Source organism: Chinchilla lanigera, unplaced genomic scaffold (assembly GCF_000276665.1).
Source record: "Chinchilla lanigera isolate Chin_1 unplaced genomic scaffold, ChiLan1.0 scaffold00059, whole genome shotgun sequence".
Lineage (NCBI taxonomy): Eukaryota > Metazoa > Chordata > Mammalia > Rodentia > Chinchillidae > Chinchilla > Chinchilla lanigera.
This window is the reverse complement of record NW_004955460.1, coordinates 13,058,601-13,073,710: the sequence shown is the minus strand read 5'-3', so window position 1 is coordinate 13,073,710 and position 15,110 is coordinate 13,058,601. Positions and strand designations below refer to the sequence as shown.

The 15,110-nt window shown below is 54.9% G+C and overlaps 1 protein-coding gene across 1 annotated transcript in view; it reads left to right on the top strand.

The window, feature by feature from the left end:
* Positions 1-1,188: 1,188 nt before the first annotated feature.
* Znf316 (zinc finger protein 316) overlaps positions 1,189-15,110 on the top strand; it is a gene marked incomplete in the record, with an annotated part of 16,980 nt that continues 3,058 nt past the window's right edge. The window contains 7 exon segments of the mRNA XM_013521264.1: positions 1,189-1,324; positions 3,319-3,483; positions 3,827-4,272; positions 4,705-4,811; positions 5,625-5,751; positions 6,162-6,275; positions 13,860-15,110. Of these exon segments, the coding sequence (XP_013376718.1) occupies positions 3,855-4,272; positions 4,705-4,811; positions 5,625-5,751; positions 6,162-6,275; positions 13,860-15,110 (2,017 nt within the window).

Below are 15,110 nucleotides of genomic sequence, written 5' to 3'. Positions count from 1 at the left end.
CGGGCCGGGGTGGACGCCCGGCGCGCGAGGCCTCGGGCGGCCGGGGTTGAACGTGGGGCGGTCGTGGCGCTTGGGAGCCCTGGCTGGGTGCAGAACCGGCCATCGCAGCTACGCCCACGGCCCGCGAGGCCCGCAGATGCCGGCTTCTCTCAGGGCCTCTCGTCGGGGGAGCAGTTTGCGACCCTCAGGCCCCGTGCCAGGCAGGCAGCGCCGAGGGGGCGGGCTGGGGAGGACACGCGCGACACCTGGGGAGGTGTTTGGCGCCGCCGCCGAGCCGCCTCCTCGGCAGCAGGTTCTGAGCCTCCGCCCCCGCCCCCGCCCCCGGGGACACACCCATCCAGAGACTGTCAACCGCGGTGGCCTCTGCAGGAGGGAGTCCGATGAGCCCCTTGAGAGGAGGGAGGGGACAGACACCTTGTCCTGGCGCCCCCGCAGCCTGCTTTGTGACCTTGGGGAGGGGGTGTCTGAGTCTACTCTCTGCAAATGGAGACTCAGGCTGGGTTGCTATGCTAAGTTGTCTGTTCTCAGTAGGCGCTTAGGGGAACTCACCTCTGGGCTTGATGGCCTATGGGGAGGCCACACAGGCAGGAGGGGGGCTGGCCTTTGGTTGGAGGCCATAGGAAGGGGAGGTGTAGATGCATCAGGCCACCAGCTCTGCCTGGGTGGGGTGATGTCGGCCCGTGGTTCTGTTTAACAAGTATTGGCAGGTCTGGGGAGCTGGTTGGCCTGGTGAAGGGGCTGTCTTGGATCTCAGATGGCCCCCATGGATACCCCCGCAACAGGAGCCAGCCCAGGTTGAGTGGGGGCTACTGAGACCCACAAACAGTGAGGATTGTGGTGGCCAGGAAAGGGGATCTTTCCAGTGGACAAGAAGACTGAAGGGTCTCTGAGGTCCATGGGGCCACCCAGAGAGAACGAGGACTAGATACAAGTGTACATACCTATCTCCTGCATGTCCACATGGGTTTCCCTGGAGTTTGGACCTTTGTGGAGTTTCTGACAGTTTTCAGGTTTTTGAGACAGGGTCTTGCTATATAATTTAGGCTAGCATCAAACTGGTGGTGGTGATCCTCCTGTCCCAGCCATCCGAGTGCTGGGATTTCTAACAGTTTTCAAGCTTTGCCATTTCTTTCTGTCCTTGCTCACTCCCTTCTTATGAATGACACCTTGTCATCCCCAATTCTAAATATCTGCTCCACCGTGTCCTAGGGTGCAGGGCCCCAGTGGAAATGAGGGTCTGGGTGACCCATGGATTGATGAGGCTGCTTACCTGACCCCCTGTGGCTTCTGATTTGGAACTGGAGCTCAAGGGGAAATGAACAGAGTAAGTTTCCAAGGGGTTGACAGATTGGAGAGGGAGGGTCTGTGTGGGTCTAAGAGAGGCAGGGAGATCCCAGGACCTGGGGTACAGGTATATGAACTAACTGACTCTGAAGCTCATTTTTCTGAGCATTGGTTCTGAACCTGGAGTTGGGCACATGTGTGTCTGGCTGTGCTTAGCCCTAGGCCTTTCTGCTGTGAGACCTTTGGCTTCTGCAAGGTCTCCTATGTAGTCACCAGTGGATGACCTCTTGGGAGAAGTGACTTTACCAGGGTCCTCTTTGGAGGCAGAGACAGCACTGTTTTTGAGGTGGGGTCTAGTTCGAAGGGCCCTCTGAGCTGAGTTTATGTCTGTCATACTAACTATAGCCTTTAGGGTCCCTTCTTCAGTAAGTACTGGAGTACTGTACTTATGTGTGTCTGTAATGGTGGGATTTAGAAAGGAGTAAAGGGAGCTCCTGCACTCCCTCAATTGACTGGTCTCAGGTACAGAAGGTGTAGATGTTGCCCGGGAAGAGAACCAGGAACTGTGTGTAACAAGGGCCCAGGGCGGCTGCCTCTGGAAGATCATTGAAGGGGAAAGAGTTCCAGGGAGGAAGAATGGCACATGCAAAGGTCCTGAGGTGGTGAGCATTGGCCCCTTATTCCAGAGCCATGAGCTTTCTTTTGTTGGGTCCTCATCTATAACAACCTGGCCTTGGGGCCATGGGACAGTGGCTGCTCCAGGGGGTGGGCAAGGCAGGAGGTTCTGCTGGTGTCTGGGCTCAGCTTAAATTTGCAGCCTGAGGCCTGAGTGAGAAAACCTTTCTGGGTCTGAAGTGGGTGGCAGTTGGGAAACCCCTGCTAAGTATTCTCAGTGCCCTGAGTGTTGGGCATGGCTGCATCCTTGGGCAACACAAGACATGTGTATTTCTATACTTCAGATATGGTAGAGGCAAGGAGGTAGACTTCTAGGAGAGGCCAGAGGCTTGGTGGCCCTCCTGGGCTGAGTTCTGTGGCTTGGGTCTTTGATACAGTTATTTGCATGTAACATGAGGGAGTTGTTGAGTGAGGGGCAGGATGGTCAGGACCAAGGTGGCTTCTTGCAGGCAGGTGTCCCAGCCCCGGACTTGGCATGCCTGCATAAGGGCTTGGCATTGCCTGGTTGTCAGTGTGGGTTTTAATGCAGCTGCTCAGAACATTTTGGAAAAAATACATGCTGCTGGGTAGAAAGGGATGGGTGGGAGTAAGAACCAGTCACTGAGCAGTGCTCCCAGATGTGTCCATAGGAATACAGGGCCCAGTCTGACTTCTCACGACCCTGGGCATCTCTGTGCGGAAGGCCCCAGTCTGGATTTAAACATTCTGAGGCATACACTGCCCTCTGGTAGAGTTGGATGAGCTGTGGGGAGCCTAATGTCCAGTGTTACCCTGTGACCTGACAGTCCAGGGTCCCTTAGGACTTGTAGCCCCAACCCCAGTGTTTGGCAGTGGATTGGAGTCACTTTGGAAATGGCCCTATTCAGATCTGAGACACTGATGGGGCCAGGTACTAGCTGATGAACCCAACCTTGGGCTCATACCCTAAAAGGAGCTACAGAAACTCCACAAAACACAACAGCCATACTCTTGGGACTCCACAAGAGGCTGATGAAGGATGTGTGACTGACAAGGAGGAATGGTCCCAGGGCCCCCTGCTTCACACCCTGCCCCATAGTGCTGGACTCTGGACTGTGTGGCTTCGTGTCTGGGTCTGCTGTGAGCCTGAGGGCTGGCCATCTATTCCATCAGAGGGAGACTAGGATCGTGGAGCTTCTGGGGTATTGGCATTCTAGCCCTTAAGATTCTCTGATCCCCAGACTTGATGAAATGCCAGAGGGAATTTCATATTACCTGTGGTGGCCTTGCCACAGGCCCATGTCTGTGATCTACAGAGCATTTCCCAGATACCCAGGACAGAGTAGGAAGGGCAGACTTGAGTGTGATGTGTGCTCACGGCCCCTCTCCCATGACTTTCAGGAAGGAGCCCAGCCTGCCGACTTCTCAGTGCTGGTCTCACCTTTCTTTCTCTGAAGAGACCAGTGAAGCCACCTGTCCCCTCCTGCCCATTGAAGGCCCACAGTGTGTCTGTGCTGGGGCCTTACATCTGACAGATCCTGCTGGCCCATGTGTGCAGAGGACTGGGTAAGCTCTGCATTCTCTGTGCTCATAGGCTCCACTCACCCCTTTCAGCAGAGTGCGGACCACCCTGGAGTGTGCTGCTTGGACTCCATGTGTCTCACAGTCCTTCTGGATAAAGCCTGGTGATCAATGCTTAACTCACCCTAGGAAAAGAAAGCAGCTCCTACTACGTGTGTGGTTGCTGGTGAGAAGAGTGGGGGCTGTGTCCCAGGGGCTCATGGGGAGAGGCTGTTCAGGCTGCTGCCAGTGGACTGAATGTGCTTGTTGCACAACAGAAGATGGCAGACAGAGCTCTGGTCCTCCTACTGCCCCAGTGACTTCACCACATCTCCCATCTGTGTTTCAGGCTGAGCAGAAGCTCACTCCCAGGGACGATGGCAGCCCTTCATACCATTCTGGATTCACCAGCCACTCAGCTCGAGAGGGTGGAGGACGGGTCTGAATGTGATCCTGACCAGGAGGAGGAGGAGGAGAAGGGGAGAGACATGGAGGAGGTGGAAGAGGAGGAGGTGGAAGAGGAGGAGGAGGAAGAGGAGATAGTCATAGAAGAGGAGGAGGCAGAGGAAGTGGCGGAGGTCATCGAGGAGGCTGAGGTGCAGGAGGTGGCAGAGGTGGAGGTGGAGGCAGAGTTTGAGGAGGACAATGATGATGATGACGAGGATGACGAGGACAATGATGATGATGACGACGACGATGTAGAGGATGTGCTGGCAGAGGAGCAGAGTTCAGGGTTGGGGACCCAGGAACAACTTAGCCATGTTGATGATGCCAAGTCCCCAGTTTGGGGAAAGGGTAAGAAAAAGGAGCCAGCCCTTGGGGAGGGAAATGAAAGGCGAGGCCAGGGACTTGACTAGACCAGGGAAAGCTCTGGAGCTGGCGTTAGAGTGGCAGAATTCCCCGCCTTTTTTTTTTTTTTTTTTTTTTAAGTACTGGAGATTGAACCCAGTCTATGTACTGAGCTGCTTCCACAGCCTTTTATTTTTTATTTGTGAGAAAAGCTCTTGCTAACTTGCCCAGGCTGAGTTTGAACTTGTGATCCTCCTGCCTCAGCCTCCCACAGTCCCAGGATTGTAAGAGTGTGTTACCACACCCAGCTGCAGCCCAGTTTTTGGAAAGAGGGAACAGCTGGGAGATCCAGCCCTGCCTGTTAGCTGGACCTAAGATGGTTGGGATGACCAGACCAGGTGCTTGTGGGCACCTGTCCCTAAGAGGTCTTCCCCTTAGTCCCACAGATGTGCCGCACTCCATCCGCTGCTCAGGAAGAGGATCTGGAGGAAGAAGAAGAGGAGGATGAAGATGATGATGATGATTTCCTGACAGCTGGGTCTCAGGTGAGCTACCATCTCTTATTTGGTCTTTTTGTTTGTTTTCTTTTGGTACCGGGAATCTAACTCAGGACCTTGTGCTTGCCAAGCTGACACTTGTACCACTGAGCTATACCCCCGCCCCCCATCTCTTATTTGGATCTCAGGTAACCTAGGTTGGGTTTCCCTGGAGGACTCTGGGGGCAGTGGCACTGAGATGCTCAAGCAAAGGCCCAGGCCCTGAACTAGGACAGGGCTACATGTTCCAGGCCCAGTGAGTATGAGCTTCCTTCCCAGGCCATTGAGTTGTTCTGATTTTTTTTGCTGCCACTCACTTACCTGTACCATGCAAGATGACTTCAGAGGGCTGGCTGTCCCATAAAGTCACTGTGCTCCCCTCAGTGCTTCCCAGTCAGATGGGGAACCAGTGCCCACACTCAGTTGGTGTCATTTATCTGCCCCAGAGTGGCCTCTCTGGCTGCTGAGGTGGCCATAGCATTTGCTTGGCCCAGACTGTGAAGTAGGAGGGACCATTGGGCTTGCACTTCATTGTCTCCTGCCCTCTGTATGAGTCTTGCCTCTGCCCCCTAAAAGCTACATTATTCACTTTCTCTGAGCTTGAGTTCGTGATCTCTGGATGAAACCAGGGTCCTGCCTTTAGAGATGGGTAAAAGCATGAAAGTCCTCTGTAGATGTTAATAGTGGGGTGCTGGTCTGTGTTCCATTGGGATCCACATTGTAGGGCCTCATTATGGTTTGACTGCGTTGCGTGGCTGTATATGTACTCAGCCTCTTGCACAGGGCAGCTGAGAGCAGTGTCTGGGGCCCTGTTCTTTCTAGGGGCTGGTGACCTTTGAAGATGTGGCTGTGTACTTCTCCCTGGAAGAATGGGAGAGGCTAGATGCAGACCAGCGGGGCCTCTACCAGGATGTGATGCAGGAGAACTATGGGATCCTGGTGTCCTTGGGTAAGGAAGGGCCTTTTGTCCCTGAGAGATAGCCTTCAGAGCTTAGCTGTCTGAGAGTAGGCCTTTGGAGTCTCAGGGTCAGGCGCTCCCCCCAGGGAAACCCTAAGACTGTCCTGGCCTCTCAGTGGGGCTGGAGAGTGTTTGAACCAGGTGGATTTGTGCTGTGGAGCTGCTGATCCTGCTCCAGGCTTTGTGCTGCCCTTTAGGGCAGGCCGAGGCAGGTGTGGTCCCAGCAGGGGAGGGCTTTGGGAGGATGGCAGGGTGGTGAGGGCTGTGCCTGAGAGAAGGGATACTAGAATCTCCTAGAGCAGAGTGAGGTGGGGAGGATGGGAAGGAGGAGAGGATCTGAGCATGCTGGGGACAGCACAGAGTCCTGTGTGATAGGCACCATCTGTTCCTCTCCTGGGCAGGATACCCAGTCCCCAAGCCAGATTTGATCTTCCGCCTGGAAAATGGGGAAGAGCCTTGGGTCCCAGATAGCCCCCATCCTGAGGATGGAGACATTGTCACTGGGGTCTACACAGGTAAGTGCCAGATCCATGTGCTAACTTCTGCCTCTGCCTCTGCCTCTTGGGTCCTCTTGGGTCCTCTTGGGTCCTCTTGGTTCAACACTAGAGAGGCCTAAGGGCTGGAAAGCCCTTTGAAAACCTTAAAATGATCCCCTGTCCCCACCTTGGAGCTGGTGATTTGTTGGTTTTTTTTTTTTGGCTTTTCTCCGGTACTGGGAATTGAACTCACGACCTTGCACTTGCCAGGCAGGCGCTGTGCCGCTGAGCTAAATCCCCAGCCCCTGGTGATTTGTTTTTGTAAATGAAGATAGTTGTCAAGTTGTTGGCTCAGAGCAGAGACCAGGTACAAGAGCCTAGCAGACTGTTGATGAGGCCTTCTGATTCTGAAACTTTAACCATTCCTCTGGCTTTTCCACCCACTTGACCATTTCTGCAAAACAGTCTTCAGTCTTGTCTGTTCTTCCCAAAAGGCCTCTGACCTGGCTGGGCAGTTGGGGCTTTTTGGAGAAGGGATTTGAGTATGTACATAAGACATTTGGGGTGGCAAATTTCTCTGCAGTTCTTGGAACTAGTTCTGGCTTTCACTTTTCTGAGACCTGCTTTATTCACTTGAAGAATGAATTTGAACTAGTGAGTGCCTTTAAAACCCAGTGCTCTGGGATGCTGCAGCAAGAGGATCACAAGTTCAGACTCACCCTGGGCTACATAGTGACTTAGTGAGACCCTGTCTCAAAATAAAAAAGGCCAAGGGTGTAGCTCAGCATGAAGACCCTGGGTTCAATCCCCAGTACTACCCCCGCAAAAAGGGAAGAATTTGAAGTAATTTGAACTGAACCCATGGTTTCCAACATGACCACATTGGACTCATAGTGAGTTGAGATTCTCAGTGGAGTCTACACGTCATGCTCAGGTTTCAGACTGCAGAGGAAATTCTTAGCCCACAAGTGTCCTGAGCTGGGACTGGAATGACATCAGCCAAGAGGGGGGCTTTTAAAAGAAAACTGTATCTGGGTGTAGTGGTACAGGCCTGTGATACTAGCACCTGACTGAGGCAGGAGAGTCGGGAGTTTGAGGCCAGCCTGTGCAGCAGATGAGATCCCGCCTCAGAAACCCAAAACAAAACAAAAAATATATTCCCGTAACACACCTGCACGTGTACTTTATTTTCATCTGTACTGTAGATTATATGCGGTGCTCTCCAAGGACATTGGTGGGAAGTGTCTATTTACAGACACATTCAGGAAAGCCTCCTGGAAGGCAAGGGGACACAGGCCAGTGCTAGCCAGTCTCTTAGTGTGTGGTCTAGATGTGCCCTACCTCTCCATGCTTTTTGGAGAGCCCTGGGGTAGAGCCTTGTGCAGCCTCAAGCTGGGTGATCCGGGTCTCCTTTTAGTGCAGGTGACATGCACTGTGTCACCTGTCTACAAACCTAGGGCTTGGGCGCTCCCTTGGAGGGCTGGCCCTTTGTTTTCTCCTGTGGCCAGTCATGGTGTTGGGCCCAGGTGGCCCCTGGCCCAGTCCTGTCTGCAGAGCCATCAGTAGGGCAGGACCCCAGCAGATTTTGATGTGCTGTGTACCTGCTTGGAGGGGATGCAGATGTAGTGACAAAGGCTGGGGGCAGCTCAGGCAGGGTGAAAGAGCCTGAGGTTGTCTTTTAACTATAATGACAGCAGTGGCTGAATGGCATCTTCCTGCATCCATTCTGCTCAACTGAGCCGGTTGGGAAAGGAGAGTTGCTGGGTGTGGACAGGATGGATGCCAGCTGTTACAGGATGACATTTTGCATTTGTAGGTAACAGTCCTGCAAGACACAGTGCTGGTTTACTCAACTCTGCTCCTTGATGAGTTGGGCCACACGTGGCATTTGTACTCTGGCCATACTCTCCCACTCAGGTGCCATCTCCTCACAAGTGCTATTCAGAGCCTCTGTTGCCCTTGAGCCGGTGCTCTGGGACCCACTCCCCATTTGCCTCCAGCTCTTCATTCCCCACTCTCCTTCGAGTCACCAGGTGTTAAACCCAGGACCATCAACATGTTAAAAGCCAGAGCTTTACCATTGAGCTATATTCCCAGCTTTTATTTTTAATCTTTAAAAAAAATTGAGGCAGAGTCTTGGTAAGTTGCCCAGGCTGGGCTTGAACTTTTGATCCTCCTGCCTCAGCTTTCCATAGTGCTGGGTATATAAGTGTGTGCCAGTGTGCCAGTCCTGCCTGCCCTTCTTACCTGGTTTAGATTGCAGTGTCCTTGCTTCTTGGGAATGCCCAGAGTGGTCACTGGAGAGACTGCTGCTCCTAGTTGAGCCCCATTTCCTGCACTGGAGCAGAGAACAGTGCTGGAGAAACTGTGCCCCTGCAGGCCTCATGTGGGAGTATGTCTGGGCCCTGTGGGGTGGCCCTATGTTCATGCAGGGCTGGGCTTCTTACTCCTTGAGACACTGGTTTTCCTGCTGCTTCCTGGCTGCTGTATCCTGGCCATGGAATCCATCTGCCTACGCCTGTTTTCTTTCCCCTGGGGAGCCCTGCATCCTCTTCTCATCTCTCTAAATAACCTTAAGTGCCACCTGTTCTCTCTGCTCTCATTTCCCGACTATCCAGCCCTGATCTTGTGTGTTCACCTGGCCTCTTCTTAGTCTTTGATGTGCACCAGGACTTAAAGTGTGTGTGCCGCCTGTCCACCGTGTAGATTCCCACAGAGTGCCACAGTGGTCCCTGTCATTTTGCCTCCTCCCCGATCCTTGGCCCAGGCTGGTTCCTGGCTGGCAGGCATGTGGCTACCAGTGCCCTTAAGCTGCTGGCCGCTTTACCCATCAGAGGCAACTACAAGGGTAGTTTATCCTCAAGCATCTGGAATGGTAACTGAACTTTGCACAAAGCCATGAGGTTCATCACCCTTCCAGGGTCCTCCACACCCCTGCAGACTCTGCTCTACAGATACCCTTTGTCTGCAAAGCCTTGCTGGCTTCTGGGCCTTTGTTCCCTGTCTCCTCTGCTGGGATCTTGAGCACCCTTCACATAGCTGGCTCAGTTCTTAGGTCCCCATTTTGTGGCGTGTTCTTTGACCTCTTTGGCTTTAGTCCTCATTTTCTGGGGTGTTCCTCATGTCTATACTTGGTGGCAGCTTCCACAGTCTGCAGATGCTGTGCTAGAACTGAGCCAGCCCTGCAGGGGCAGTCCAGAGGGCTGCCCAGTGACCCCTGCCCCCTCAGGGCTGCTCCTGCCCTGCTTGAAGAGGAGAAACACAGCACCCAGGACTAACCCAGCTTAAAAATCACACGGGAAAAAACAAAGATGGGGTTTAAAAGGCAGTAAGAAATGGAGGCATACTGAGGTGAGAGAACCTGCAATCAGCATGTAAGTGCAGCTGATGACCCCATTCCCCAGCAGGCCCAGGTGGCACCAGCCTACTGAGGGTTCGGCTCACACAGTGCACAGCTGTGAGTACCTGGGAGACCTCAGAAGACCAAGGCCCCCTTCTGGGGCGTGACTGCCACTGAATCTCCCTGTTTTAGTCCTAGCCAGAGGACCAGGGTTTGGGTCCTGTTTTGCCTTAGACCTTAAGGCTTGGTGCACGTGGAAGGGCACAAAGGTGACGCACCCCATGGTGGGCACCTCCTCCCTTGATGCTTATCCTTCCCTGAGCTGGTTTTGAGTTTCTGTACCTGGATGGAAGCAGTTTGGCTGGTGGAGAGTCAAGAGGGCCAGGGCCAGTGCTGACCTTACTTGGGGAACTCAGGATAGGTTGTTAGGGAGGGAAACCCACAGCTCAGACTCACCTTGGGGCCCAGGCCACCTTGAACCTACAGGGCAGGCTGTGAAGCCAATGTGTTTGGGGCTCATTCAGCAGCTCTGAGCCACCCCCCAGCAGCTGGGCTGGCATCTTTCCATGCTGTGTCCAGGCACGGGCACTTCTAGGTATCTGGGGGCTCTGCTGTCAGGGCCACCAGCTAACAGAGCATGAGGCAGCTGACTTCCTGAGCAGATAAACCAGGGCCTGGATAGAAGCAAAGGAGGCTGTTGTGCTTGTGGTCTTCTGGGTGACATGGAGGACCACCTTACTATCTTCAGGAACCTCTAGGCTACAGGGCCTCTCTTAGGGAGCCCTGACTATACCAAGTGTTGGTGACAGGGCAGCACCATGATGACTAGTCCTCTCTCCCTTCTTGTTCAGGGGCACAGGGCTGGTTAGTGGCCTGTCTAGGGTTAGAAATTGGAGAAAAGGCTGTTAGGGATCTGTGACCACATGAACCTGGTAGTAGGAAAGTGGCACAGCCTGTTATAATAATTGAGACACAACAGAGTGAACAAAAGGAGTACAAAGGATAAGCAGCAGGGGGAAGCCCTGGGAATCTATAGTGAAACAGCACTTGGTTCCTATAGTGATAGGAATACTTTGGTAGCACCATTGTAGGCACTTTCTGCCCACTTATTTATTCGTTGCAGCAGGTGCACAAAGTGAGATTTCAGGTGCTACTATAACCCATTTTACAGATGGGGAAGCTGACAATAAATGACTTATCCAAGGTCCCATGGCCAATAAGCAGTAGAGGTGGAGTTCAGGCCCCAGCAGAGCCTGTGCCCTTGAGCCACCCTGGAGAGTCAGCCAGGAGACAGGTGGTAAAGGGACCCCCTGGCCCTTGTGGAAATGAGCTTGGAGGAGAACCACTGGCATGGAGCGCAGAGGTCTAGTGGGCGATAGTCAAGATCTATGAGAGCTCAGTATTGAAGGGGAGACCTTCAGACCTACACTGCCGAGCAGTACTTACTTTAGCAAACAGCTGTGGCTAGATGTCAGCACTTAAGGCAGGAGAAATCCCTGTGGCCACCTGAAGTGTTTAGTTCGTTCTGTGGTACCAGCTTGGCCAAGGGGGCCTTTGTTTGGACTTTCCCTCCACCAGCTCCTGTTCACTTGCCCCTGTATCATGTGCAGAAGCCTGTTTCCCTAGGGTCTCCGTGTCCTCAGCGTCCTCATGGCTGAGCCTGGGAAGGTTCTCCCTCCCTAGACAGCTGAGTGTGAGCCCCTGATTTGCCTTTTCATTTTATCCATCATTCCCTGTAGTCCCTCTGGATCTTCCCAGAGGCCTTGCTGATCACTGCCAAGATCAGGTCCTTGGAGAAAATGTTAGGCTCAGGGGAGGTGAAATGCCAGGCCCATCCCCAGGATGTGCTCCCTCCCTGTTCTAGATGAATTGGTTGTGTTGGACACTTGGGGTCACTGTCCTCCAGCTGCTGAGACACAGCCCATACCCCTCCTGATCTGAGCACCCTGTTGCTACCAGCTGGGCTCTGATGAGTAGAGCTAATAATTCTTCACCTGGATCCAAAAAAGGCCTTTGGGTCTGAGATTCAGCAGCCTTCCTGGGAGCCCTGGGCCTGGAGTGGCTGTTACACTGGATGTCCCACTCCAGGGTCCAGACCTGAAGACCTTGGGCTACTTTGGCAGCAGAAGACAAGAGGACAGAACCTGACCTTGGGATAAGATGGCCCCCAAGTCTCCCCCGGGTGCCTTCCCAGTGGCCCAATACTCCTGAGTTTCATCTTGGGATGCAGCCAATTCTGACTTCCCCAGGACTCAAGTACTCTCTCCCTCCCTGGGTGTCAGCAGTGGCCTGTGTCCCAGCTGCGTGTTTAGGTATAGCCTCACACTTGTCCCTGTCTTTGGGCAGGTGGCCGTGCCACCTCCAAGGTTGGGAGTGAGGCTTTCAGGAATCTGTCAGGATTGGTCCACTCTGCACAGCCCTTTGGGGCATGGCAGGGACAATCTTCCCATGAGACCTGGCTTTCCTCTGCTCTCAGATATGGGGGAAAGGTGCAGTGGAGGTGTCTGTGCCAGGCCTCCACTGGGCCTGGTGTCCAGCTCTTTGAGGTGATAGATACATCAAATGGTCACTGATGCTTGATTAGGTCCTGAGGGGCACAGACTGATCCTGTCAGAAACCTGCTAGGAAATTCTCCTGCTTGTGAGTTTCCCCTCCTTAGGGGTGCTCGTTAAATAATACTTAGAGTAAGACTCATCAAAGACAGCCTAAGAGCTTTTGATCTGACCCTGAGCCCAGACCACCCACCCCTCCACCAGCTCCTCCCTGCCCTGAGGGGTGCACCAGCCTTCCCCGATCTGGGGAGAATTTTAGCCAAACAAGGCACCCAGGGAGGAGGAACTGGGCCTTTTCTGTGCCCCTAGGGGGGACAGCCACTTTTCCTCATGCAGGTGGCCATAGATGGCAGTTAGTGTTACTCAGCTTAACAACATTTTAAATTTAAAGCTTATGTTTATTATACTAGTATAATATTATAAACTATACAAAACAAAATATGGAAAAATAAAACAGCCATTTTCTTGTCCGTCTGTGTGATAGATGAGTGTTTTTTCATAGCCACAGCCAGGCCTGTGCTGATCTGTGGCTTCACTTGGCACTAGACTATTTTCCCAGGTGACTTTATGTCAACATAGAGAAAGAAGATCTATGAAACAAGGACAGGGAGGCACAGCACTGACATAAGGGGCCAGCCCAGGCTTCTGGGACTCTCCCTTGAGGGTGGGACTCAGTGGTCCAGGCTCACCCAGCCAGGTGACAGCCAAACCAGGCCACAGGTTTGTGCCTAAGTGAGGTGGGAGGAGTTTCCTATCCCTGAAATGGAAGCTCAGGCCTTCTGCTTGCTGGGATCTGTGGACAGAGGAGAGAGCAGGTGTGAAGCTGCTCTGAACACCTGAAGCTCCTGCAGGCTGAGCAGCTCCTGTGTCCCTGAGTGTCTGCTCCACACACCCATGCCGACCTGGGTAGATCATGGTGGCAGGCTGTGAGTATGCTCACCTCATGAGGAGGGGACCTATGAACCTGACTTCAGCACCATACTCCTTGTGGCAGCACACCTAGTCAAGGGTAAAAGGGACATCAGGGTACAGCTCGGTGGAGGGACAAGTAGCTGAAACTTGGGGTAGTCAGTGCACCCACAGTCTCAGCTAGCTTGGGGTTTCCCAAGTGTACAGCAGCTCAGGAAGCCCTAGCAGGGAATTTGGGGTTCTAAAGGGAGAAGGGAGCCAAGAACCTGAGTGCATAGCCACTGGGGCCTGGTAGGCTGAGGACAGGAGGCAGGGGCATCAGCCCTCCCATGCCAGCCTTTTCTGGATCTGCCTGGTGAGGAAGAGGGAGCCTGTGGCCGCTGGCCAAGACCCAAGAGGGGGACGGATGCTGGGCAAAGCTTAGGCCCTCAGGCAGAGGCTGTGGACTGGGATGCCCTGCACCAGCTGCCAGGCAGGAGATGTGCCCTGTTGTTCTGGGCACAGGATCCAAGTTACAGCTTAGCCTTTTGACTCACAGGAGCCTGTTGGCATGTTCACCCACTCTGCAGTCTCATAGGGTGGCAAGACCTGAGGGGCTTAGGGTGAACTCAGGCCTCCTAAGGCCCCAACACCAGCAGGCTCTTAAATCCCTAGGGGAAGTCCCAGGCTTTCCTGCTCCTGGGGGGGCTAGAGCTGATGCGGAGTATGGACAGCTTCTTGCCTCAGTAAGTAGGATGCCTGGCTACGCCTGCCAGGAAGGGCAGTTCTCTGGGCAGTGCCTGCTGCAGGCTGTCACCCACTCACCTGTTTTCTGGCCTTCAGGAGCCTGGTACTGGACCGATGATATGGAGGACCACGAGGAGGAAGATGAGGAGGACTTCCTGGCAGAGATGGCCGAGGAGGAGAACGAACCCCCGGGGTTGTGGTCTGCGGCCTATGGTGTGGGGGACGTGCCAGGGACGTGGGGCCCCGACGACTCCGATTCTGCGCAGACTCCAGAGGGCTGGGGATCTGACTCTGGCAACCTCGGGGTCCTGGCTGAGGAGTCCGAGGCAAAGTCCTTTCTGCCTGACCAGGAGCCAGGCACAAACCTGGTGGCGCCGTGGGCCTACCCCACTCCGGTAGATGCACCGACTGGGCGACCTGAGACCACGTGCGATGTGTGTGGCAAAGTGTTCCCGCACCGGTCGAGGCTGGCCAAGCACCAGCGCTACCACGCGGCTGTCAAGCCCTTCGGCTGCGAAGAGTGCGGCAAGGGTTTCGTGTACCGCTCGCACCTGGCCATCCACCAGCGCACGCACACGGGCGAGAAACCCTTCCCGTGCCCGGACTGCGGCAAGCGCTTCGTTTACAAGTCACACCTGGTCACGCACCGGCGCATCCACACGGGTGAGCGGCCCTACCGTTGCGCCTTCTGCGGTGCCGGCTTCGGGCGCCGCTCCTACCTGGTCACGCACCAGCGCACGCACACAGGCGAGCGGCCCTACCCGTGTGCGCACTGCGGCCGCAGCTTCAGCCAGAGCTCTGCTCTCGCGCGGCACCAGGCCGTGCACACGGCCGACCGGCCGCACTGCTGCCCGGACTGCGGCCAGGCCTTCCGCCTGCGCGCCGATTTCCAGCGCCACCGGCGCAGCGGGAGCTGCGCGGACCCCGGCGGCGACGGCCCGCGGCGGGAGTCTTGCGAAGCAGCGCTTGTAGCGGGGCCGGAGGAGCCGGAGACCGCACCCGAGGGACCTGAAGAGCCGGAGGCTGGCGAGACGGACGGAGACCCCGAGGCCGAGGTGAGGGAGGAGGCAGCGGCTGCAGAGGTGCCCGCCCCCGAGAGCAAGAAGGACCCTGAACTGAGCAGACGGTTCCTGGAGATGGGCAACGGCTTGGACGAGGGCGAAGGCCCCTCTTCGCACACTCTCGGCTTCCACTTTCCTGTGCACCCCAAGTCCTGGCTGCACCCGGACGGCTTCCAGATCTTGGGCCTTCCTGACTTCGGGGAGCGTCTGCCGGCCGACGGGCGCGCCCTGCCCGGACCGCTGGGGGCCCCGCTCGCGCTGGCAGAGGGCGCGGGACTGGCTCGCG